This window comes from Manis javanica, chromosome 17 (genome assembly GCF_040802235.1).
Source record: "Manis javanica isolate MJ-LG chromosome 17, MJ_LKY, whole genome shotgun sequence".
NCBI classification, from domain to species: domain Eukaryota; kingdom Metazoa; phylum Chordata; class Mammalia; order Pholidota; family Manidae; genus Manis; species Manis javanica.
The window spans coordinates 47,806,634-47,834,340 of NC_133172.1; the positions used below are offsets into that span (position 1 = coordinate 47,806,634).

The following is a 27,707-nucleotide window of genomic DNA, read 5'->3' on the forward strand; positions in this document are numbered from 1 at the left end:
AATTATCTTATAAAAATTGGAGTATTTCTGATCTTGGTCACCACAAATCACCTTTTTTAAAACATTTTATCAAAATGTATGACTTCACCATTCTTCTTTAGTCCACGTAAAATTGCTTTGCTTGCATCTCTTCACAGATCAGAGTCTACCCATCTGTCAATTTAATAGAGACATGGCATTCCTTCTGTAAATGCATTCCCCAACTGTGAGCGCCTCCAGATCTGACATACTCCAACCTTTCTGGTCATTTCTGAGGGCCACTTTCGGGCTCCCCTGCTCTTATCCTTGAGCTCCTTCAATGCTAAGGTTCTTGAAGTTCTATCACAGGCATTCTCTTCTCCCTTGTTCCACATCCTTTTTTTACTACTCATATCCAAAGTTTTAATTACAATCCTGGTGACTGCCAAATCTGCAGCACAAGCCCAACTTTCTCTTTAGAGCTCCACACCCTATATATTCTATTCCTGAAAATATATTGATGTTCTACAAGCTCCATAAAATCCACAGGGCCCAAATCTGAACAGAAGCAGTAAAATGAGATGGTGCGAGCACGTAAAGTGAAGTGACGGCATCAGAGATATCTGGGTTCAAGTTCTGGCTTCACCAACTTCTTAGCTGAACGCAAACTTTCTCAAGGGTAAAACAGGTCTAATACTGTATAGCTCTCAGGATCTTTTGAAGATTAAATGAGGTCCTGTTATAAGTGCCTAGCAAAGTGTCTATAGCCAGCATTTAATAATCATCAAAAACTTCCCTTCAAATGCTTGCTTCTTAAATTCTTTGTCTCATGGAATGTCACCATCATCAATTCAGTGCCTCAACCCAGAAAGCTGGCTATCATCCCCAACTTCTTGATTCCCTTACCTATACAGGTAATTCCTGATCAAGATACTACCTCTTAAATCCACCTCTTTGCCATCTTTCTGCCACTGCCCTAGTCTAGCCATGAGTACCATTCACCTGGATGACTGCAACAACCTTCTATTTGATCTCTCTGGTCTCTATCTTTTTCTTCGTTCATCCATTCCTCACACTGCAAAGAGACCTTTCTCTGAAATGAAAATGGTATTACATCACTCCCTTCTTGTTTGAATGCTTCAGTGACTCCTCATTGGACTTAGTATGAGGGCCAGATTCTTTATTATGACTTGCAAGGTCCTGCATGATCCAGAAATCTTAGGTCTAGCTTTGTGCAGGGTCACTTTCAAGGATTATCTCCAAAAGAGATGAGCTTCAGAACACATACTTAGATAACCTAGTAAGAAGAATGCTCTGTGAAACTATTAACTATAAACCAGTTAAAAGTTGGGGAGACAGTTACTCAAAATGACAAGACTGGCTGCAGAGCAACTGACGATAAATGTTTTTCTTTCTGGGAGAACAGTAGAGAACAGTTGTTTATTGAGACCCTTTTAGATCTTAATATAATATCTCAAAAAAAACTTGTATATGAATGTTCATAGGAGAATTATTCATAATAGCCAAAAAGTGAAAACAAACCCAAATGTCCATCAACTACTGAATGGGTAAACAAAATGTGGTATATCCATTAAATACTGTATTATTCAGCCACAAAAAGCAATGAAATATTTATACAAGCTATATAACATGGATGAACCTTGAAAATATTAAGCATAGTGAAAGAAGCTAATCACAGGTCATATATTGTATGACTCCATTTATATATAATGTTCAGAAATAGGCAAATCTAAGGAAACAGAAAGTAATGGTAGGGTGTAGAAGGAGAGAGGAATTGAGAGGCATAGGGGCCCAACTTTACTCTTCTACATGTGGTTATTCATTTCTAGTACCATTTGTTGAAGAGACTATTCTTTTCCTCAGAATGACCTTGGAGCCCTTGTTGAAAATCAATTTGTCATAAATGTACAGGTTTAGTGATGGACTCTCAATTTTATTACTTGATCTATGTCTATCCTAATGCCAGTACCACCCTGTCTTGATTATTTTAAGTTTTATAGTAAATTCTGAAATCAGTAAGTGTGAGTCTTTCAACTTTATTCTTTTTCAGTATTGTTTTGGCTATTCTGGGTCCTTTGCATTTTCCTATGAATTTTTAGGACCAGTTTGTCAAACTGGGTTTTTGACAGTTTGCTTTGAATCTGTAGTTCAATTTGAGGAATACTGTTGTCTTAATAATATTAAATATTCTGATCCATGCACATGGGATGCCTTTCCATTTATTTAGGCCTTAATTTCTTTCAACAATGTTTTATAGTTTTCAGAGTATAAGTAACACATTTTTTTTGTTAAATTTATTTCTAAATGTTTCATTTGATGCTATTAAAAAAATAACTGTTTTCTTAATTTCATTTTCAGATCCAGCATCTTTTTTGCTTCTACTCTAGATACAAGTGTATTGTGCAAAGTACATGTCTATGTTAGGGGTTGGTTTGCCAGTACAGCATCCTGAAGGACACCTGTGCCTTTGTGAACTACTGAAATAAGCATGACTCTGGCTGCCTCTAACTCTAGGCCGCTGTCAGCTTTCTGCCTCCTCCTGTTTCTACTCTGGGGCTGTGGAGCTTGGCTTGCACCCTGTACTCTATCATTGGGTTTTATCTTAACCATCTTTCTTCCTGATGATGAATAATGTCTGTGGCCTCCCAGCCACCCCTCTTTCCTCTTTGCTGATAATTCTGCCCTTAAAGGCTTCCCTTGTAATCAGAAAGCAGGTCAGTCCCATAGTATCTTCTATACTGTCATGTCCTGGGTTCCCTTCAGCTATGTTGGTGGCTTTCTGCATTCACAGGTTGTTGTTGTTATGACTTGCAGGTCATGGATAGTCCAGGAGCTGCAGAGGGTCAAACCTGTAGCCCTAGACAAGTAAGATTCTGCTTAAATGTTGTGGGTCATCAACTACCAATAGCTAGAAGGGAAGGGGAGTGAGACACAGCCACCCTACATGAGGATGTCCATGTCCTCTCTAAATTCATGCCCAGGGCACACTTCCTCCTCGCTCATACCTTATTCCTTCACGTTCTAATTGTATTTGGGTGTATGTTTGCATTGGTGGCTTAAAATAACAAGAATGGATTAGAAGAAATTTTAACAACCTCTGTTTTACTAACACGGACTCAAAGGGCAGTTTCATCAGCACCCATAATGGGGCATCAGCTGGCCTCTGAGGAAGCCAGATGGCACGAAGCTAGGCAGGCTTGATGACTCGGTATTTCCTGCTCAAGCAGGCAGAGCTGGTTTTCCTCATTTATTTCAGTGACTACCCTTTCCTCACCCCTAGAATTTCCCTACTCCTTGTCCCTAACATTCTAGTACATACCTTTCACATGCCTCTAAAAATCTCCACAACCCAGCCCTGTTTAGCTCACATGTATTCCAATCACCACAAGTTGGTCAGGAATGAAGGGTGGGAAGCCGTTGACAGGACTGGCTATACATACTTTGACAAGGCTACAGGTTATGATGAAGGTAGCACAGAGGTTAAGTGGCATGGAATCTGCAGCCACCTTGTCTGACCTTAAATCCTGGCTCCATCACTTACCAGCGAGGTAAACTTAGGTAAGTTTCTTTATCATTCCACGTCTGTTTCCTCATCTGTAAAATGGGGAAAACTGTATCTACCTATAGGTGAGTTATAGATTAAATTAGTTAATATTTGTAAATCATTTAAAACAGGTTCTGGCCCATAGTAAGTCACTGCATAGGTCATTTTTCAGAAGATCTCTACCACTGACTTTAAACACAAGATCCTGTTTTAAAGCCATGTGAGAACATGAAGATAATACTGTGAGCTAATATGCAATGAGTGCAGTAGGCCGGATACTGTTTAGTATAATATATAATAGTACATCTCTCTAAGTCCACACAACCCTGTTTTAACAGATAAAGAAAGAGAAGCTCAAAGAGACAAGATTACTTTTCCAGGGTTCCACAGCTGGCTGTGTACAACAGACCTGCACAACCAGTTGTGAAACCTTGGGCAGGTTACTTAGCTTCTCTGAGCCCCCATAAAAACAGAGACTTGTATGTATGTGTAAGACAACTTTTCTTTCATCCTTAGTTATGAGTGTGAGCCAGGAAAATTCATTCTGCTGTCTGCCTTGACAACTACTTGCCCCAGGTCTACCACTCAAACCAATATTGATCTGTTCACATGTCATGCCTTTATTGAGAATCTAGCATGGAAGCTGTGGGAGATAAAAAGATGAAAAGACAGTCCAAATTTATTGGGCAATAAGTCAGAAAGGCAAGTAGTAGCCAGAGCTGGTGGCATTAAGTGCTCCTCTAAGGAGTTTGGACTTCGATAGGTGGGTGTGCCTGATATTCCTGGTCTGCCCTACCTGATCCCCTCTCTGCCCTGCTGTTTCTCAGGAGTCAGAAGGCCAATCTCTAAGGATTACATCACCTGGGTCTAGGCCTTCTGGCTTCCATCTGGTCCAACCAGAAGGGAACACTAGGAGGAGATCAGAGAGGATGAAGAGAGAGAGAGATATGGATTTATTTATTCTCTGTCCTCTCTCCCTACCAGGATGTAGTTCTGGCAGGTGCTGAGATCCTGGGCCAAACTCACTGTGCCTACTGAGGACCCCTCTCCCATAGCCATAGCTTTTGCTGGGTTATGGTAGCAACCCCGATCCCCGTCACTTTCTCCATTGTGCTAGGGTGGTAACACTCATTACCAGCTATAGCCAGTCTAGTACTCACCATCCCCTGTAGGTTCCCTTTACTGCTTTCACCATTGTAAACAATCTTCAGTAAAGGTTTTTCAATTAACTCTTTTCAGTGTGCTAGCTGTTTCTTGCCTGGACCCTGAATAATACAGTAAGCAATGACAACCATTGAATTTGTATTCGATATTAAGTGGAATAGATTTAGGTGACACTAGACACAAAGAATCAGCTAAGATATCAGTTAATACATACAGAGGGTTTTTATTGAGGCAATGAAATGGAGCAGACAGCTATGGACAGGATTAGGGATCAGGAGGGGAAAGGGAGGAGAGCCAAAAATGACCCTGGACTACAGACCAGCATCCTTCATGAGACTGACACAAAATCCTTAACAAAATCCAGCAATGTGTTAAAAGGACAACACATTATGACTAAGAGGGTTTAATCCCAGGAATGTAAGGATGGTTCAATATTCTAAAATCAATTACTGTGATTCACCATATCAATCATAATTAGGGTATTAGACTGCATTAATTAAAAATGCAAATTAAAACTTATTTAATACAACCACACACTTATTAGACTGTCTGAAATTCAGAAAACCTGATACTAGCTAGATACCAAATACTAGCAAGGCTATAAACTGTTCATCATTGGAGAAAAATGAAAAATAGTACAGCCGCTATGGAAAACAGTTTGTCATCTTATGAAGTTAAATATACACTTATTGTATAACCTAACAGCCCCACCTCTAGATATTAACTTACCTACAAACTTAAGTATACACAAAAATCTGTATGTCAATGTTTACTTTCTAATGTCTAATAATGGCTTAATTGCAATTGTTGAAACTTGGAGCCATCACAAATGTCCTTCAACTGGTGAATGGATAAACAGTACTATATCAACATAATAGAATACCACTCAGCAACAAAAAAGAACAGATCACTGATGCATACAAGGACACAAAACAATCTCAAATGCATTATGCTAGCTGAAAGAGGCCAGACTCAAAAGGCTCCATGCTGTGTGACTCTACTTACATGACATAAGGGAAAAGGCAAACTATTGGGACAGAAAAGGGTGTTTGCCAAGGGTTGCAACTGGGAGCATGGGTTAACTACAATAGGCTGTAAGGAATTTGGGGGTGGTGGTGGTAAAGGAACAGTTCTATATCTTGATTATGGTGGTAGTTACATGACTGCATAAATTTGTTAAAACTCATGGAACTGTACACTAAAAAGGGTAATTTTACTGGTATGTAAATTACATTTCAATAAATGTGACCCCCTAGAAAATGACATAAAAGTTCTAAGTGACAGAGAAGTTGTAGTGTCACTAAGAGAAACGAGGAACCCAAAGGGCCTGACTGTTGAGAATTGTGTAGAAGCTGGGAGTTGCGGATTCTGTTCTTCTCAGACTGGCTGAATGTCATCTTCCTTTCTGTAGGAGCCACAGCTTCTGCAAACGACAGGAGACCCACTCCCCATCTCAGGGGTGGGCCAAATAAAATCTGACACCTATTTTTGTAAATAAAATTTTACCAGAACAGAGTCCCACCCATTCCTTTATCGATGGCTGCTTTTGTACTAAAATAGCCAAGTAGGTGCAACCATGTGGTCAACAAAGCCAAAAATATTTACCATTTGGCCCTTTACCAAAAAGGTCTGCTGACCTCCCTGCCCTATCCCACGGGTTATAAAGTTAGGAGCTCTAAGTGACAATGTAGTCATGAAGGTAGCCAGGATTATGATAAAAAGAATACCTTACCTCACTGTATGTGAGAGGAGTCACAGATTCTGGAAATTCTGGCATTTGTTAGGTAGCTTGAGCAGGGGTCAGACTGCCAGCAGAATGTGCCTTTATTACCAGATGCAATGTGCAAAGCCAAATCTATTTTTTAGTCTCCCTTGCAAATAAGGAGTATCTATGAAGATAAATATAGGAAAAAGGTACAGTTTGGTAGAGCTTCTGGAAACTTTCTTGGAGGCAATCTCGACTGACAAATATTCTTTTTTATCCTTTCTCCTTTCTTTCTGCTTGAAATACAGATTCTAGGGCAGGAGTTGCCACAGTCATCTGACCACTAGGAGGCAACCTAAGGATGAAATACAATTTCTTGCAGATACAGGCACTGAGATGGTGAATCAGGTGTCATCCATGCTCTCAAGGAACTCGATTTTATGGTCAAGACAGGTATATACACACATTTGTTATTTGGTATGGCAAGAACAGCAACAAACACCTGTGTGTGGCACAGAGTACCATTAACAACAGGGGCCATTCAGCAGGAAAGGCTTCCTGGATATGATATAACAGGTTCAAGTTAGTCACAAAGACAAGAGGTCACACAACCTTTCCAACCCAGCCAATGATAAGGCCCTCCCTCTACTGGTGGCCCACTTCTGTTCTCCTGGGGACATTTTAGTCAGAAAGTTCTTCTGTAGATGGACTTGAAGTCCTTGGTCTTACTCCTGCATTATGGAACTACCTGTGATGTTTATAATGAAATGCTCATGCTTCCTCTAAATTTCCTAGGTTGTGGTAGGTTGTCTGCAAAATAGCCACAATAATTTCCTTCCTTGTTTTCATGCCAATGGATAGTTATCACCTCCCACGATGACCCTGGGCTTAGCCAAGGCACTTGCTCTCTCCAATGAGACATTAGCAACATGACACACGAGGTGTGAAAAGTACCTGCACATTAAGGCTTGCTCTTTTGCTACTCTTGGGATCTTTAGGACCACCACCATATGAACGAGCCTAGGTCATCCTGCTGGATCATGAGGGACACATGACCACATGATCTCCACTGCCCCAGCTGACAATAGCCAGCTGCCAGTTATGTGAGACTGTCCCAGGCCATACAGTCCTAGCTGAACTGACCCAGACAGACAAACACAACACCCAGGCACCCAAGAAATCCTGATAAATCAAATTAGCACATTGTAAACCTTAATTTCACACAATGTTATACATCAATTATACCTCAATAAAGCCAGGTGGGGGAAAAAGAATCATGAGAATGAATGTTTGTTTTAAGCTGCTGACTGCTGAGGTTGTTTACAACCTCAGCAGAAGATAAATGATATGCTCCTAATTCTCTCAGGACTTCTTCATACTCTCTACCCAACTGACCAAGGCTGCTATAGTTTGCCTACACTCTGGTTTGTCAACATCCCTCTGAAAGGGGCCCAGAAACAAACACAATTATCCTGGGCATACCCTGGCCTCCTTTCTCTGGAGAGTATACTACTATTTAGCAGCTTGCATTCACTTAAGAATTTAGACACATAGCACGATTTTTCACATGTCCTAATAAGTATTCTGTATTTGCACAGTTCATTTAAAAATTTTTTTAATTGTAGTAAAACATACATAAAATTTATCACCTTAACCATTTTTAAATGTACAGTTTAGTAGCATCAAGTACATTCACATTGCTGTGCAACCATCACCACCCATTCACAGAACATTTTTCCTTGCAAAACTGAAACTCTATACCCATTAAACAATAACTCCCTAATTCCTCCTCCCCCCCCAGACCCTGGTAACCACCAGGCTACTTCTTCTGTCTCTCTGTAAGTGTGACTACTCTAGGTACCTCATGTAAATGGAATCATGTAATAGTTGAGCTTTTGTGACTGGCCCATCTCACTAAGCATAATATCCTCAAGGTTCAGTCATGTTACAGCATGTGTCAGAATTTCCTTCCTTTTTAAGGCTGAATAATATTCTATGGTATGTATATACCACATTTTGCTTATCCATTCGTCTGTCCAAGGACTCCTGAGTTGCTTCCACACTTCAGCTATTGTGAATAATGCTACTATGAACACAGGTATACAAATCAAGTTTTTATGAATGAAGTTCAGTATTTTTAATTTTTATTAAATGTACTAATTTATTTATTAATTGAAATAAATTCATTATTTTCATTTAGTTTAGTTTGGGCAGTTGATCATCAGCTGAGATCTTTTTGAATATATATTCACTATCTCTACCAGCTTTCTATCAGCTACAAATCTGATTGGCATGCTATCTTCAAATTCAAGTCAAAATAGCTAACTTTTCTTTGAGTACACACTACGTGCTAAGTGCTTTACAAGGCATCATCTTATTTAACTATTAAAATACCCAGAGGCAGTTGCTATTATTATCTTCCTCTTCAAATGAGGAAACTGAGGTCTCCATCATTTTTGGATAAGGAGTTTCAGCAATTACCATTTCACAGAACTATCCTAGCTCTCATTTCTCCTTATGCCCAATAGGAGGAGAGGCTACATAAAATGCACAGTTGACATCCACATAAATGTTATTTATATGTGACATTCTTCTGGACCAACGAATTCGGTCTAATTTCCCTTCTGTCCCTTGTCAAGAGTTTAGAGACCTCACAGCTTGTAACCATTTGGTGTCTGCTTTTAACTTGGACTAGCATACCTCCTTCATGCAATAAAATGAAAAGAGAAAAAAAACACCCAAATTTTTTAAATGGCAAAAGAATTAATCTTCACTTCACACCAAAGACGGCCAATAAGCACATGAAGAGGCACTCCATATCATTAGTCATCAGGGAAATGCAAATCAAAACTGCATTGAGATACCCACTAGAATGGTAAAAATTAAAAAAGATTGACAAGCCCAAAGTTTGAAGAGGATATGGAGCAAAAGGAGCTCTGATACATTGTTGGCGGGAGTGTAAAACAGTACAATTGCTTTAGAAAACTGACAGTTTCTTATAAAGTTAAACACGTATCAACCCGATGACACTGGCAACTCCACTGGTAGATATTTACTCAAAAAATGAAAACACTGGTTCACAAAATCACTTATACAATGTTCATAAGCAGCCTTATTTATCATAGCCCCAAACTGAAAACAAACCCAAATGGTCATCAATAGAATGGAAAAACAAATTACAGTATAGTCATACATACCATAAGTAAAGCAGTAAAAATGAACAAACTGTAAATAAATGCAACATGTATGAATCTTGAAAACATTACGTTGAGCTAAAGATGCCAGGCCCAAAACCATACTGTAGGATTCCATTTATTTGAAATACAGCAACAGGTAAACCTTACTTATTTTATTTATTTTTTAAATTTAGGTATTATTGATATACACTCTTATGAAGGTTTCACATGAAAAAACAATGTGGTTACTACATTCATCCAAATTATCGTGTCCCTCTCATACCCTATTGCAGTCACTGTCCATCAGTGTAGTAAGATGCCACAGAGTCACTATTTGCCTTCTCTGTGCTACACTGTCTTTCCCACGATCCCCCTCCACACCACGTGTGCCAATCATAATACCCCTCAATCCCTTTCTCCCTCCCTCCCCCCCCTCCCCTTTGGTAACCTGTAGTCCCTTCTTGAAGTCTGTGAATCTGTTGCTGCCAAACCTTATTTTTAGTCAGTATAGTCAGAAGGTGTTAGTGGTGGTAGCTGGGGTGTTGGGGAGTCTGACTGCAAAGTGACACAAGGAAACATTCTAGAATGACACAAGGAAACATTATGTATTTGGTGTTGCATTATGCTTACAGGTGGTACAACTGTCGCAACTCATGAAGTTGAATACTTAAGATCTGTATGTTAATTGCATGTAAATTATACTTGAATTTTTAATCAACACTAAGTTGTTGTATCTAAAGGCATACATAGTAAACCTATTCTTACCTTGCAGATTCAGGCCTATAATCAAACTAAATGGATATGTGTGAATTACACATCTCTTTCCTTTAAAACAAAATAAAAACCCTGGGAGGCTTACTTTTGGGGATATCACCAGTATAGAGACAATGACTGGAGCCAAAGAAATAGTTTCCTGACAAATGAACTTCAAGCTAAGGCCCAATGACCTAGTCAGTCTCTGCACTTGCTGAGGGTTTCTGAAGATGGCACTTTTCTCTAACCAATGCCAAACTGGATAAGCTGCTGAGCTGCAGGTGTCAGGCAAGTCCTCACTACTCATGACAACTCATACTAAGGAAGGGAGGGTTCAAAAGGAAGTTCTCCTGTCTCGCTCTAAGCAAGCAAAGTTAATGATGGCTGTAAGTGAGAAACGATGTGTAACAGTTTGTAGTTATAGCTGTACAAGTTGGGCAATAAGGCTTGGCACACCACGAGGGTAGGAAGCCTTCATTCAGTGCCCACCCACCAGCACACCCCAGAACCAGCTCCACACCTGGCGCCACCAGCATGAGCAGCCTTCCTGAGCTGAGCATCCTTAGGTACCCTCTAAGGTGCCTCTACAGACCTTTGACCCCTCAAGCTTTCCACAGGACAGCTGTCAAGGGGCTTATTTGGGAAAATTTTTCCTGTGAATGAATTTTTTCAGGAATTATGTCCTAATATAAAATATGCTAAAATTTTATAGCATAAAATTTTAACTAGGGTCCTAGCCTCACCTCTGGCCTAAGGCCAGAGGTGAGGCTAGGACCCTAGTTAGTGGGATAGACCCTCAACCTAATTTTAAAACACTGTGACATTAGCTGAGCTAATCATAGTCTGTGTTTCAGGTGCTTATATATAAAATGACACCTGTAATTTATGCAGATTGATCCATTAATAAATACTTATTAAGTATCAACTATGGGTGAGGCCAAGGCAAAGCACAGGATGCATTGGTGAGCCAAGCAGATACAGTTTCTGCCTGCATGGAGTTTACAGATTAGCAGAAGAGATAAAACAACCAAATCATCACACAAAGATGTCATTACAATTTGAGATAAGCACTATGAAGGAAAAGAACAGGGTGCTAGGAAAGCATTCAGTAGGACATGAATTAATGTCACTGAAAAAACTGTTAAATGACACATCTGCAATGCATGTTCCATGTGAGAAAGGCACTACCCACACTCCAGGACTGAATTATAAAAACAATGACATACTGTTAGTTCCGTAAAGAAAAGGGCACAGCAGTCCAATGGTATTAAGAAACCAGTTTGTAACTGGCAGATGCTCTTTCCCCTGAGCAGTGTTCAAGTCTCTATCTAATGGCATTTCTTCAGTATAAAATGGGTCCAAAGGAAATAGGAAGAAAGAGCAAAATGTTCAGAACTTTCAAACCTCAATTATGCAACTATTTTATGATGCTCTATATTCAACGCACAATGGCTGACAACCCTGGAGTGTTGGTAGTAAGCATTTCAGCTACCTGTCAATACAATTATTTGGCAAGCTTCAGCTACCTGATATGTGTCAAATACAATTAAAATGTTGCAGAATCCTATGGACGATTCTCACCCTCACCCCTCTTTGATGCTGATGGTAGCTGCATCTGATGCAATAGGTCCTATCCTCTTTGAAACACTCTTTACTTGGCTTTCAGAACATAAGTTTCTTCCGATTTCCTCCTATCTCTCTGGCTACTTCTCAGTTCCCTCTGCTAGCTTCTCCTGGTGATGACTGTGGTAACCATGGCTCAGTCCGTGATGATCCTATTCAGTCTCACAGCTTTGAACACTACCTGTTCTCTGATGACTCCCACAGTTAACAGCCAGGTCCTCTTCCTTGAGCTCTAGGCTAGTATACACAACTGCCTAGTTGACATCTCTACTTGAATGTTTAATGGGTATTCCAAACTTAAAATGTCCAGACTGAACTGGTCTTTCCCCCCACCAAACTCACTCTTCCCACAGTGGCTTTGTCACAGAAACTGGAAACACAAATATTCTAATTGCTCAAGTCAAAACCCTGGAGTAATCCTTCATTCTTTTTCTCTCACACTTCACATCTGATCCACTAACAAGTCTTTTTGGCTCTCCATTTTCAAAATATGTCCTGAATCCAAGCACTCTTCACTACTTCTACCGCTACTGTCTTTTTCAAGTCACCATCACCTCTCTCTCCTACATTACTGCAATAACCTAAATGGTCCCCCAGATCCCACCCTGCCCCTCTCCCCCATGCTGCAACCCCGATCTATTCACCACATAGCACTGGGAGTGACTCAATTAAAATGTAAGTCAGAGCAAGTCACTCCTCTGCCTAATCCCTCTACAGCTTCCCATCTCTCCTGTAATAAAAGCCAAAGTTCTTCCAAGGACCTACATGGTCTGTCTGCATCCTCTTCCTTGTTTTATCTTTCTAACTTTATGCCCTGTTCTCTTCCCCTCAACTCATTCTGCTCCAGCCACAGTGATTCACTGCAGTATATATTTCAAACATGCCAGGTATGCTCCTATCTCAGGGCCTTTGCACTTGAAGTTCCCTCTTCTGTACAGACATCCTCTTGGCTTACTCTCTCCTTCACTTCCTTCAGGTCTCTACTAAATGTTATCTTATCAGAAACAAGTTTATTTCCTCACTGTTTGTTTCCCTCTAAGACCCCTGCTAGAATGTATGCTCCTTGAGGACAGGGAATTTTTTTAAATCTGTTTTATTCACTGCTGAATTCCCCCAGTTCCTAGAACAAGGCCTGATATACAGTGGGTACTCAATACATATTGCTGCAAAAATGGGAGATTTCAGACATTGCTCCTGCGTAGTTAACCAATAAACCAAGATACACTGAACCTACCAAAATTGTATATAATTCAGTAGGGTCTTGGGATATGTTCACAAATGTGAACAGAGATTACTTATATCACTAATCTGAGTAGTATGGCACAGAATCTGGTTTAATGGCTCAAGAAATAAAACAAGTGTCATAAGATAACAGAATAGCTCTACCTGCCATTTGGGAAGAGAAAAATGGGCTGCTGCTCTCAGTCTTAAACTACAACTTGACCTGCCAAGAGGGTGCCCTCATCCATAACTCTCCAATTACCACCCTTCCAAAACGTGACAACTCATGCTTATCAGTTAGCTCAGTCCCCTTGCAGGACTACAGTGACCCAGCATTTGGGGGCTATGTTCAAATGCCAACACTCATGAAGGGAAGGCAAGTGATAGTGCACTCAAATAATTGTGATTCAAACCTCATCAACTCATAAGGAACCACTCTGGCTGCAGTGAAGCCTTCCTGCCCCACAGCATCACTGCACCTCATCATTGGGCCCCAATGCCTCCTGAATTCACCCACTGTTCTGGTTTCCTAAACAGATATCCAACTATTTCCTGGTCCTGACTAGTGCCTCCCAGCCTTTAAGTGTCCATAGGATAAAGCCCAAATTCCTTGATAGGCTCACTAAGCATCTCCCTAGGGTGGGCTGGGCACTTCCCCACCTCCCTACCTGACCACTTTACCCTTACACTGCATTCAACATGCTAGCAGCTACCATATCTGATTCCTTCACCGCTGCTCTGAGATTTCGGTCTGAACTGTTTGCTCTGCCTAGTATGATCTTTTCTTACCTCCTTCTCAGGAGATTTGTCAGGTCTTCACTTAAACACCACTTCTTCAGAGAGGCTGTGCCTAGGCCTGGTTAAATGACTCTGCCCACAGTTCCCAAGCAGTGTGGGCTTTTCCCATCACATTTCATTGGGATCACCTACTTAGTGTCTGTCATGATGGCAGGACCATGCCTATTTCACACACTGCTGTCACCACGGCAGAGCACAGGTCTGACACGGAGCAGATGCTGAGTAATGACTGAGAAATACACTTACGAATAAATAGATGTGAGAATGAATATATCAAGAAGTCAGGTTAAGCCTATGTGGATGCTGCACTGACTGACTAAAAGAATATAAGCTATTTTGAAGGATGCCTCAGAACTGATATCACCCTAGGAGAGGAATGCCATGACTTAACATTAGTTGCAAAGAAATCTGTAACATGAAAGCATAATTCTTCAGCATGGTAAAGGAGAGAAAATAAAAATGTGAAGCCCACTTCTATGTTTAATCTTTGTTCTGCAAAAACCAGGACCTGTTGGGGAAATAAGCAGGACTGCCTTCCACAAGGCCTTCAACATCTGTCAGGTACCAAGAATTAAGTAGAAAGATGTGTCAAATTGTCCCTCAGCCTTCCTTTTGGCCCCATCACCCCAACATCTGGAATTGAGCCAGCATAGTGGATAGGCTGTCAATGCCTGGATGGAAGAGCTGGACCCAGAGAGGAAAGACAAGCGCACTTCATTATCAGAGCACCAGTAGGAGGAAAGGAGCGGCTTGAGTTCAGAACCGCATGTTCACAGCAGAGGGATTACCTACCGTTCAGTTACAGCTTCCCACTAACCAGCTGGACTTAAAAGAGTCTGAAACAGCAACCTGAGTGCTTTTAGCAGGACTGCTTTCAGACAGATGTGAAGTGTTTTCTTACCTGCATTTATGGTCCCATGGAAAAATAAAAGCCAAACTAAAGAAACTTTGTACTGAGTTTTACAAAGTAGTTACAATAAATGCTTCAGTTTCTGGGTTTCAAAGATCCAAAGGTTCCATGGAGAAGGTTTCGTTTTGCTGTGATTTGTTTATTTTAACAGTGTCTCCACAGTGTCTACATTGACCCAATGACATGGTCACAGATTCCTGCCTTCTAACTGAGGGCAAAACACAAACAGGACAAAGGAAAGAACTGCTAACCTCGCAGCTCGACAAGGCAACACGACCCTGAACTGCTAGGCAGCTACCACAGAACAGAGAAAGCATTCCCAGCCCTGGCCAAAGATGCAAGCTCCCCACCCCACCCCACCCTCCACTCAGTGTCCTAGGAGGGATGCTAATGAAAGCCTTAATGACCTGTCCAATGAGGCGTGACTACCCAAGTTCAAAAGGGTAAGTAAGCTAACTCCGGTCATAAAGGGGAAGTAAGTTTAACACCCACAGAGGTATCTGGATCACTATAAGGTCTTAAAGTTAGCTCCAGCTGATGATTACAATAGGGAAAAAGTACTCATCAACCAGCTATATTAACTCTTTGTTTTGGAAAATCTGGCAATAACAAGATTTCTTCTCCCCTAAACACTGCTTTAACACTGAGTTCTGAATTGACACATCAGCCTGAAAATTCCATCCTCAGCCCCACTCTCTCCAGGAGCAATTTTATCTAAGCTTTCAAATTCACCAAGACCCTCATGCAAACATTCTTAATGTCTCATTTCCAGCCTCAACAACTTGTTCCGGCTCTAGCACTTTACTGCTAAGTGTCTACTGGATTTCCCAACCTGAGTGACCTGCCGGCTTCTCCCAGACTGAATTCATCTTTCCTCTCCAACATGAATCTCCTCCCATCCCCCACCACCCTTTTAGGGCACAATATCCAGTCACCAGAGTCCGTTCCTCATTTATTCCCCAATATCTTGCAAGTGCCACAGTGAGTCAGGCATCATGCACACAGCAGTGATCCAGACAGGCCAGGGCCCGTGAGCTTAGTTTCCATTCCTTGCCTCACCCATAGCTGAATACCAATGACTGACTGAACACAGGAACATAATGAGTGTTCAGATACCTTTCCCTGTGGTGGGCATGAGAACAAAGACTGCCTTTGCCCTTAAATCACTCAGTTAAAGCACACTTGGCCTTGATGCATGTGAAGTACCCAACCCTAAAAAGAGGTGTATTATGTACTTTGGCTTTACCTGTGGCCCTAAGAAGAAGGTGAGTTTTTAATTATAATGATAAACATTTTTCAATGTACAAACCTAATTTACTGAAGTTTTTCTTAGTTATAAGTATTATAACTTATACATTATAAGTATCCATATAGAGTTTTCTGCTCTTAGGAAAACTGGTATTTCTTTGGTAGCAAGAGACGCTCTAGAGATAGTCACTCATTTGCCCTCCTTCTGGATTTCAGGTGTAGAACATTTTTAGGACACCCCCGAGTAGAGCAACCTTGACCAGTGTTCTCTAACTGTGTTACATGGCCTCTGGCCACCAGTAAGGTTCCTGGGGCCCTTCGTAGGTATCTCCTATTTCTATGCAGAAAACTGCCTACTAGGCCATGACCACACTCAGATGTGATTTAACAATCTTCTAGTTGTTACATGCGAGATGTAAAATAGTCTACTCTCAGGACAGTCTGTGCCACATCACCCCCTTTCTTGTTTTTCTTTCCTTTTTTGATAATGTGTAACGAAGGAGACTGGTTATAAAATACAGGGTATAGATGGGATATGCCTTCCTGAAAATACCCATTCATTTTAATGTTGTATAATTTCCTGATTATTGTTTAAATGATGTACAATGTCTTGTCTCACTATTGAAGCACTATTGAAGCAAACCACCCACCAACAAGACCAAGACTGGGGTTTACATGGTATTAAAAAGATAAGAGGTCCCTGAAATTTCACACTGCAAGGCATTTTGGTACATACCTATGTTACACTGGAAATTACTTAAATGCATTTAGATGTTCTTTGAACAACAATCTTAGCATGTTTTATGGATACTAAGCACTGAAGAAAGGAGAAACAAAGACAACAATTTTAAAAGAATTACCCACAACTAGGAGCAAGCTCAGGGCTGAGGAAACCAAACAGCTATTTAAGCACAATGATTTAATTTTGAAAATTACATCAGATAAGGAATATTACGTTCAATCATTTCCCCCATTGCTCCAAAATACAATCTATGTCCCCTCAGCCCCTGGCACAGGAATATGAATACAAGTGACTGAAAAGTAATGGTTAGTATGGCTGATCACCAGCCCCCAAATACTCCCCTTTGATAACCATAGCATGCCCAGAATAACAAACACACCATCTCACACGTTCCCAGAGAGGCCCTCAGAGATGATAGCCATTCCCTACCAGGAACCACCACCAGACTGCAGAAACCATTAACCACATGGACCATCCTATAAAATGCTCTGGGATGCTGTGCTGCAAACCACCCACCAACAAACACCAAAGAGACCCTAAGGGTCAAGATTATCTGTCCCCAAGCACAAGATACATCAGTCTTAAAAAGCAGCTTAAGATTTGTACAGTCACCTTTCAACTATACATTGAATGTAAACTCATTATCTAGGTAAGTGCATTACTGTTTGGCCCACTAACACCTGAAATGGGGAAATGTAAGTGCTGCCCAGGCCCTGTCATCCTCCAGATCCCACTTTTAATACAGGCACAGAGCAAGAAAGGGGGAAGGCCTGGAGAGAGAAAAAGAAGTTCAGTACCATCCTTTATACCAGCAAGAAACTTAAAGGAGGGTTTTTTTTTTAAATGCATATACTCATTAGAGAAAACTGCTGTGTTCTTAGTTCCTTTTTTTCTTGCTAAGTTTTTACATTTGTTCAATATCAAACTGTATTCACAACTTTGTATCCTTATTTTTTTTAATATACTATCTTGACAATGGTTTTTCATATCACAGTTTTTAAAGTTGCATGACATTTCACTGACTACATGAACCAGCTTTTCATTTCTCTATCAGAAATGAAATTTAGGTATTTTCAATTTGCTTTCTGTTACAAATTACACAGGTTAAGAAACTATGGTTGAGAAGTTACATGATTTGCCTAATATTATTCTAAGCAAAATATAATTGTGAAAATAAATAATAAAGATTTGAGGTTGCAAAGTGGTACGGCAAATCTCAAAGCCAAGTAGAAGTGTTCCTGGTTCTATTTTGGGGTTATCTATTTTCATGAGAAAGTGAGAGCTGCCAGTTTGAGAGTCGCACGGTTATCCTGGCCAGAAAGGAAGCCTGCGCTCAGTACTCAGTTCCCATTCCTAACTGCTTAATTCCTAATTCTTCACGGTGAAGGACAGACAGAAACCCTACAGAAGAAACTTTTGAGAACGGCTCCATGAGGTGTCAGGAGAATGAGCAGTTTCCCCAGCAATTCCTAGCTCTCCTGGGTTCCAAAGAGTAAGGCGTTTTGTCACTGGCTACCTGGAGAACTGCCAGTACCTAGGACAAAGGCACTACTCGCAACTTCCCTTCTGAGAGCAGGAACTAAAGAATAAGTGCTTAAGAATGAGGTCTGAGTACAGTTAAGTAATGCAGGAATATTCACCTTTTACTTCTTAATGTTCAATCCTTATTTTCTAAGTGTTCATTCCTGTCACCATGAGATAGAAATATTTACTCCATTTCTCGCTTTGTCTCTGTTTAAGGAGATGTATTTTAGTGACCTTATTCCTGACCTAATGGCTAATTTATGATGAGCGTTAGAGTGCAGGGAAGTCTTACTGCTTTCACGTTTTTCTCTTATTATGTATCTTACCTGTATCTCTTCCCTTTCTAACTTTCATGAGCTCAAGCTTATTTCAAGTATCCTTCATTCCTTACTTTTTAAGACATGTGACATCTAAATTTTTAAAATAACTTGGACTTTAAGACTCTCTTGAGGTTAATACAAAGCTGCTATTTTGTGTATGTAAGAAAAATAATGTCCCATTACTATACTGTATATGAATTCTCAAAAATAGCAAAATCTCCGATTTTTTTCCTAGATGCTGTCCAATTCCAGTAGTGGATCTGTCCTAGAATTGGACCTCCTACTATATGCATGAGTGACTTGTCAGGCATCAGAAAGGCTCTTCTCTGACTTCTAAGTTAGTGGTCTGTTTATTCCCGTGTTTTCTGAACACCCACCTACTACAACTTCTTTTATCAGATGACACTGCATCGCCATTTCATTTCTCCTCTTACAGTATAACTAGAAAATCAGTTCAGTGAAAGTAGATACGGTTAGCCTTCCTAGTGCATCTGGTACATTGGTCTGTTATATACTGTTGATTACTTTATTAGAGGCCAGATTTGATAACTGCCCTCAGCTGCCCCAGAAAATGGAGTGGATGCTAATTATCTGTCAAAGGTTGCATTGCCATAGCAACAAAGAAACACTTTGAGAGCCTGTAAGTCCACCTTCCTCCTCTGAAAATCTTTCTGATTACAGGAGCTCAAAAGATGAGCACGAATCCAAGGAACACACTCACCAACCAGTATATTCTCCAACTGCTCATTCAAGGTAGTATCTACATTTGCATTCAAAGCATGCTTTCATACCCCATATAGCTCCACAGATGGTTATAATTCTGTCTTCTATCTTACCTTTATTTTTGGCCTCCTTGTCTGTCTTCCACCTGGGTCAACACTAAAGTGATGAGGGTTTCTACACAGCATACAATGATTTTCCTAAAGCTTTTCTGACAGGATGTGATTAATAATATCAGTTTTCCCCACAAATTACAAACCTTTCTGATAATATTCCATGGTATCTCTTGAGGTATTTATACAAAATGTTTCCACAGATGCAAGAAAAGTCAATACAATACACAGCCACAGTATCCATTGTTATGGTCTGGCATTGATTTATGAACCTAAGACAAAGCTTTCTTCCTTAAACTGACCTATTAACATCATTCTCTCAACCTACCGTCTCATCACTCTGAGAAAAAATACCTGTTGCAAAGTCAAATATACATTGAAAATTAGTTTTTATCAAGCTAGCAACAACTTGACCTTGATGAGTAGAATCAGGGACCATCTTTTAACAATCACATACTTCTTGTTTCCGTATTACAAATCTTTGTCCTTTTTTTTGGAAGGGGGGTTTCACTGCTAACCCTACTAGTAGTGGGTTCTAGTATTACTATATAAATTATATATCTGAATTTTTCTAGCAAATAAAAATGACTGAGCAGACCCAGAGCAATGATTCTATAAGAAAAAGTAGGACAACCAGGTGGTAAAAAATAAAAAGCCTCTCAAACAGAAATCTATCTGGAAAATGGTGAGTCCACCAACAGAACTGTCTGCTGAAAATTTTCACCTCTTGGTCCAGATCCTCTAAACTTTTGGTCCAAAAGCGGTACTTTTAATAGCAGTACATTTTCTGTAAAATGGATGGCCTTAAAACTCTTGGTCCCTGGTGTACCTTTCCAGAAGGGAGTGGGTTTCCTTATCAAGAATGAATCTAGCTTCCCCCCTCTTACAGACAACCATCTTCCCTACATCACAGTAACACATTAGGTGTCTTTTATAATTTTAACAGTTGTTCCCTTCAACTGAAGGGTCACACTCTAAGGGCTCTTCCTTTTGAGACCTTTGAACTCATACAGACGTCCCCTGGGCAGTGCCTCACCTGGGATCTGGATACTCAAAAGGGCACCCACTTTCTCATGTGGCTTGCCCTCAGCATGACACTGTGGGAACAATGAACGTAAGTGTGGTTTATAACCTTCCTTTGTTCACCGCGGCTTTTAACTTTTCTATTCCAGTCTCATTCTTTAGATCTGCAGTAGTTAGGAAGGTAAGTGTCGCACAATCCTTACAGGTCCTGATCTCCCCGTCCCCCCTTTCTTCTCACCACTTATTTGATTAATGCCTTGATGGGAATACCCTACCTCACCTTTTGCCTCCCCAAGTCCATCTGCTTCCTTCCTGAGCTTCCAAAGGTAGGCCAAGGCTATTGAGACGTGGCACTCGGTCGATACTGGGTCTGGCGGAGCCACCGCACCTTCTGGAGTGTCCCTTCTCCCACCTACCACCTGAACACTCTTTGCCTAACGAAGATTTACTCCCCCCGCCCCCTAGGAAGAGTCCCATCTCACTCTGAAAGGCGGTGGACCAGCTACCCAACGAGCCCTTTGTCTGAGGCTTCCGCACCTCTCATCCTCATTCACAAAGCGTCGGTCCTCACATAGGTAGCCGGTCTGCCCGGCAAAGGGCGGGGGAGCCTAGGGTTTCCACAGGTGAGGTCCTTCCAAGAGCCCAAATTCTTCGATTTCACGACCAAACTTGCAGGTCGTTCTTTCTGACGAGGGTAGGGCGAACTCCGGGAGACTCCCAACTACGCGCCCGAGCTGGCAGTTGGAACGGACCCTTCTAGCCCGTATTCTGCGCATTCCCGCCTCCGACCTCGGGCGCCGGGCTGCGGAGGCCCGGCCGACGCCCGCTCACTGCCGCGCCATGCCCTCCTTCATCCTCACTAGTCGCCGCCTCTCACCTGGCACGCTGGCATCGCCCGTCCTGCGCCGCACGGGAGACCATGGAACCGGACGGGTCTCGTTGGCCACCCATCCACCATGAAGGAGGCTGGCAGGGACGCGCGGGCCTCGGAGTCTAGCGCGCCACCATCGGGAACGCGCCGCCTGGTTTCTAAGGAACCGGGGTCTCTGGAAAGGGAGGGGCTGGACTGCGGGAGGTCTGCGCATGCTCCCCCGAGGGGGCGGTACCCGCGCTGGGAGGGGCTGTGGCCGGGGCTGCGCATGCTCGCTCGCTGGGGGCGGAGGTTAAGTAACCCAGCTCGAGGTTCTGATCGTCTTTTTCTCTCGCTGCAGCTGGAGGTTTTCTAGCCGCGGCTTCTTTCGGGTCCGCCGCCTGGCATCAAGGTTGTGCTGGAGTGAAGGAAGATCTGGTGTTAGACAACGACCTAACGTTGAGGGACGCAAGTTGTCTCGAACTTGCCCCGACTTTTAGACTTCCTGTGTCCTAATTATTCGTTTTTTCTCTCAGGTGCTTTTCTGGGCTCCTCTTCCTCTGGTTTGTTGGTTTAGCTTCAGGTATCAGTACTCTTCAGGACTGTGACCTCCGTCCCTGATCTCTTCACTGGAGCGTGCGAAACCCCAAGTAAATACCGTTTTGTAACAAGACTGCCCTGTTTCACCAGACTGTCCGCTGGAGTAGTGAAATCCATAAACCTTAGCGTAGAACTATGTTGAAAATGTGGGATTAGGATATATTTCTGAATGGGAGTCCTCACCCCTGTTTGTCCGACTCGGTGAGAGTCAGGAACCTCCACTATAAGCTGCCAGTAGGAGGATGCCCCACCATTTTTCTAGAGTATTCTATGATGTCTATGATCATGTCAGTTGAGCTGAGACAGTTGTTCCAGCTAAGACCCGCTGTCCAGCAGAACTCTTCCTGATTTGGCAGGAGACAGAACTTACCACCACTGCTGCCACCTTCATGATCCTGGAAGGCTCCCAGAAGTGACGAGAAATTGTAACCTCTATCATGAGAGTGCATACACATGTCAAAATGCGTTGAGTTATATGCTAATATTTTTGCATTTCATGTACCGCAATAAAGATATTTAAAATTTGTAATCTGTAACCCCACTCTTCTGATGGGATTTCATCCCCTTAATCCTCCCCCTTTGGATTCTAAATTGCCAGGCATAAAGGAGGCAGAATGAAAGCATGCTTATGTTTGATATGTTTCTTTGTTCAAAGTTTCACTCTAGGCACTGTTTCTCAGCAGCAGCACTGTTGACATTTTGAGCCTTAAAATTCTTTGTTGTGGGGGGCTGTCTGTGCACTGTAGGGTGTGGAACAGCATCCCTGACCTCTACCTACCAAATGGCAGTAGCAGACCAAGCTCAGTCTTGACTAGCATCTCCAGTCATTGCCAAATGTCCTCTGTGGCGCAAAATCACTCCCTGTTGAGAACTACTAATCTAGGGTACATGAACCTTTTCTGGTTTTTGTCATAGAACCAGGCCTTTGCACTTAATGCTCCATTCTTCCCTCTACACTAGCTTTTCCTTCAGTTCTGCAGAGTAATATAGTCCTATAAAATGCCCAAGTGACACATTCTATGAAAATGTTAGGAAAGAGCTGGATTAAACTGTGTATTCACACATGATTTTGAGCTTTTAATTATATGGTGATGTTCACTGTGAAAATGTTTACCTAATTTACTGGGCCACAGAACCCTTTTACAGGAACCATGGCCCTCTGAGATATTATTCTACATGCTCTCCTTCAGCAAACATCCCCACTCCATTATCTATCTGTCACTCCAACCAAAAGCGTGCATTTGCCCTTGTCTCTCATTTATTCCATTTCCCTCACAACCAGTCACTCACCCTGCTGCTAACATTTATCTCCTAAATATTTCTCAAACCTGCCCTCTTGTGCCTGGTTTAGTATAGTAGCCTCCTAGCTGGGTTTTTTTGCCCTCAGGTTTCCAGTCCCACCTGCAGGTGGAAACCAGCATAATCTACTATATAAAACTGTGTAAAATCCTCTGCATAAAACCCTGGTGCCTTAGGGGCAGGGGAGGCATAAAGAGGCAGGAGCAGGCTGTTCACATCATCCTCATGGAGGCAGGGTGCACATGTCTGCATCCCTATGTGCCAACATTGCCCTATGCATGCTACCTACAATCCTCTACCTCCATGGAGTAAAAAGATTAATCACATTTTAAGGATGGGGAAACTAAAGCTGAGAAAGGTTAATTTTCCAAGGTGACCCAATTAATAAACAGCAGAACTACGAATTTGAGCATGAACTTTTTCTCCTCAGACTGACAGGAAGATAAGCCAACACCCCTCAGAAGAGCTCTTTCTTACTGCCCAGTGTCTGGAGTGAATGTACTTGGAATGTATTAAAATCTTCTTTTGAGGAGAGGAGCTTCTGTAGCCCAAATTTTTAAAGTTGAATTTGCTATTTTTCTCTCAGATGAAAGGTGTTTTGGGGGAGAGAGTTGAAGCTTAAATACTTATTCTCTTTGGGGTCTTGCGAACACTAGAAGTCCTGAGGATCCTCGAGGGGGCACCAGGACCCTGGAAACTCAGGCGAGCTGAGAAGGGGCCAAGCCCTCTTGGGTCCACACAAGAGTTGTGCCAATCCCAGTAAGCCTCAAAACAGACCAGACACTCGTGACTTGCTCATGGATGTGTATTTTAATAAAAATAACTCTGTCAAAATACAACAGGAGTTTTTTATCTCTCAAGTACAATTTAATAGGATGTTTTGTGTTAGAATTCTCTCTAAACCCTCCCACACCCACAAGTTTCATGCTAATGCCAAGTTACCCACTTGCAAGAGGACAAAGGCAGAACCAGTGTGCACAATGTGGAGGATGCCTGTTTCAGCTGTAGTTACGAATGGAGGGAACCCTTATGCAAAGAGGTGGTGCCTGAGGCAGCCAGAGTCCACAATCTGGCCATAGGTCCGGGCACGTGGGACTGGTGGTCAAACAGGGCTCTGCTGCCTGGCTGCCACACCATGTGCATACCTGAGTTGTGAGCAACCAAAGGAACTTGCAGCTCTGACAGCTCTCTGCCTCTTCTTCTTTGTGCTTGCTTAAGGAGTAGGAAGGTGCTGGGTGGCCAGGCAATCCCCACTTCTCCATCTCTTGGTGTACCTGTTGTGATGGCCTGCACCCAGCCACAGACCGACTGAGTGAGAGTGGATAAGGGGTTCTGGCTTTCTTTGCATGGTCAGCCAGTTTCCACTCTGGAAGAAGTGACCATTTGGTAGCACAAAGGGAAAAGGTAAATAAGGAAGGCTGGCTGCTCCCCCCAAGGCTGGAAAACCCAACAGAGCCAGGTCTTCCTCCTGTCCCCCTGGGTCACATATGGTCCTTCCCCAGAGCTCCTCCCAGGTGCCTTCCCCACTTTCGGCTCCAGAAGCAGGCAGGTAGGACTGGGTATGCATAAGGGGCTCCTCTGGGTGGCAAGCAGGCCTGGACTATCAGCAAGATAGTGGGCTCAAGCAGCTTGGTTTTGGTCCTCTCCACGGCTTGTGGGGCAAAGGCTTATGTCCCGAAGGTAAGCTGTCCAACTGGGACAGAGAGCCCCTCTGAAGAGGAACACAGTAAACAACTTGGACTCAGCTGAAACAGTGAGATAAGGCACAGAAAATGGGGAGGTGGCCATGGGTACTGAGTGAGAGCCAGGCGGACACCCAACCCCAGCAGCACACTGCTGTCCTGAGCCCTTCTGAGCCCTCTCTCAGCTGCTCCACAACCCAAGTCCAGGCAGCCATCCCCATCCCTGACACACCGTTGAAGGTACCAGTTGCTCAGACACTGCTGGAGGCCTCGCCAGCCAAACCCCTCACCTGCTGTTCAGCTTCAGTACTAAACAGTGTTGCCCAACCCACAGGGATGAGGTCAGTCCCAGCTTTGCCACTAATTTGCTGTGTGACTTTGGCCAAGTCACTTAATCTCCTGGGCCTATTTCCTTATCTATAAAAGAAAACTGGTGGAATAGATGTTCTCTGAACCCCATTCCAGCTGCAAAAGCCTCTGGTTTTAATTCCCAATCTTCCCTGGCTCTGACCATTTTAACAGCCTGAGGTTTTCAACCTCTGGGTTTGAGAACTAGACATCCTCAGCCTTGCACAGGATGAGTTTCCTTTACAGACAAGATAATACCTCCCTAGTGGGCCATGGTCTGTGGGCTGCCTGCTGAGCAAAAAAGCAGCAGCCTCTAGGATCATGTCCAGAGGCAGAACTCTGGAAGAGCACAGGGCCAGGGCCCTGACTCCATCACCAGAAGTTGGTCCAACTCAATCACTTTTCTTGTTGTCCAGCTGTGGACTTGGCAGGCACTGAGTATCTCAGGCTGTATCAACTATTCCTGTGTCCACTGATGGAGAGAGGGAGCTTGCCCAGCCTAGATCAAGGCAGGGAAGTTCAACTTCTGGCCTTGCCCATTCTCAGGGGCTGCTTGTGTGCTCCCTCTCACTGTGAAGCAGGTAGGGAAATTCCAGCCTCTCCTGATGCTCCTCTGGGCAGGCCTTCTCCCTCTTCTCCTCATGGGCAGTCAGTCCTCTCCACGGACGGCCCACCCAAGTCCTCGCAGTCATTTCATCCCTTCCTCTCCTGAGTCCCTGATGGCAGTACCAGGACTATTTTTGCCCCACCAGCTGCAAGGACCCTTCTGAAACAGCTGGTGGGACATTTGTAACGCCCATGAGGTCCCTTCCTCCAGCCAGCAAATACTCATAGCAGTTTTTCCTAAGAGTGGCTGGGGCCAAGCTGCAGGGAGCTGCCCAGCACAGTTGCAGTAATGCCTGGCCTAGGCAGTCAAGGGTTCCATCCACTCCAATGACGGGCGGTCCAAAAATTGGCCTCCAGAGGTCCAGGCTTCTCAACAGAAAGCATCGATTCCATCAGAGTTGTGCAGAGACGGTGAAGATCCAGGCAGTAAGAAGGCAGCCCCTGTACTCAAGTCCTGGGAATGGAGATTCCTCCCCACAGCCTGACACACAGCAGCTCTTGGGTTGAAGGCAGGTAGTGTCCAGGGAATCAATTTTGAGTAAATTAATTATTTGGCCATCTTAACAACAGGGAAAGGCAGGATGTTGAAAAGGGGAGAGAGAGAAGGGCAAGGCAGGCAGTGAGAGGCAGGGTAGAAAGGTGGATAGTGTGCTGGCCAAGACCCTCTACTCCCTTGCCTTGCTGTGTAGCCCTGGGCCAATTCGTCCCTTCCCTGAATCCTCAGCCCTGCAGTTCTCTGCTCAGCCCAGCTTTCACGGATCTAGGGACCCATACCTCTCAGCTACGGCAAACCAGCTTAGCCTGACTTGCCTACTAAGTGGCCCCCAAAGCCTGTTGGGCCTCCCGAGGCAGCTGGGTCTGTGGCTCAACAAAGACAAAGCCTGAAATAAACACATTACTTGGTTGAGGTGACAGAGATGATTCTTTTTTAATGAGTTTATTCTCAAATAAAAACATGGTGTCTGGACAGCCTCCCCAAGAGTTGCTGGACCACTAACACTACGATAAATACTGTGTCTTTTTTTAATATATATATTTATATATATAATCTCATTTTTTTTTTACTTATGAAAATAATAAGCTATCACCAACTTGGATAGGCTTCATCACTAAATTAGCAGAAACCAGCTCAGCACAAACTCTCCAGAGATAAATACTGGTGGCTCAGTCAGGAGGAAAAAAAAAAGATTAAAAAACCCCAACCCCTCCTCAAAACAAAACCCCCCTTTCAAAGTAGAAGGCGCTACATGAGAGTAACCAGCCAATACTGTGTCATAGGCCGCTGCACAGGGAGAGGAGAGAGACAGGGCATGGAAAAAGGAAGGAAGGAAGGAAAGAAAAAAGGAAGAAAGGAAAGGAAGAGGGTGAGGCCAGGCAGGAGGAGTGGGCTCTACCCATGGCTTCCAGGTCCCTTCGCCAGGTGCCTATGGAGGGCAGGGCTGCTCCAGCCCTGGGGCCGAGGAAGGGCCAGGTGGGGCCAGCCAACGTGGTCAGCTAGTGCAAGTAGTCGTCAACTCTGGCAAAGGAGCAAGATCCCAGGCCTGCTCGGGCCATGAGCCGTAGACATTCGGATGCCTGGCCCAGGGCGAGCATCAGAGGGGGCTGCTTTGGCAGGTTCTGAGACTCTGTAGGGAAGAGACAAGGCCTAGTCACTGCCCTGCCCAGAGCTTGGGCTCGGGTGAAAGTTCCCTTGGGAGCAGAAGGCAGTGTGTGTATCGGGAGTGGACAGAATCTCTTGCTAATGTGTCCCAGCTGCCAG

At 43.1% G+C, this 27,707-nt stretch overlaps 2 protein-coding genes across 5 annotated transcripts in view; both read right to left on the reverse strand.

Moving 5' to 3' along the window:
* Positions 1–21,663, reverse strand: part of GFOD2 (Gfo/Idh/MocA-like oxidoreductase domain containing 2) — a 34,073-nt gene extending 12,410 nt beyond the window's left edge. The window contains exons 1-3 of one of the 4 annotated variants that reach the window (XM_073226351.1): positions 21,441–21,574; positions 6,420–6,576; positions 4,684–4,788 (exon numbers count right to left, since the gene is read on the reverse strand). Coding sequence is in view for 1 of the 4 variants with exons in the window: in XM_037025434.2 (XP_036881329.2) it covers positions 21,441–21,648 (208 nt within the window). In the remaining 3 variants the exon portion in view is untranslated. Of the gene's footprint in view, positions 1–4,683; positions 4,789–6,419; positions 6,577–21,100; positions 21,400–21,440 lie in introns of those variants that run through there. The other 3 variants (XM_037025434.2, XM_037025433.2, XM_073226352.1) reach the window with 3 other exon arrangements.
* Positions 21,664–24,103: 2,440 nt separating this feature from the next.
* Positions 24,104–27,707, reverse strand: part of RANBP10 (RAN binding protein 10) — a 60,876-nt gene continuing 57,272 nt past the window's right edge. Inside the window, exon 14 of the mRNA XM_037025272.2 lies at positions 24,104–27,573. Within this exon, the coding sequence (XP_036881167.1) occupies positions 27,443–27,573 (131 nt within the window). The 3' untranslated portion in view covers positions 24,104–27,442. The remainder of the gene's footprint in view (positions 27,574–27,707) is intronic.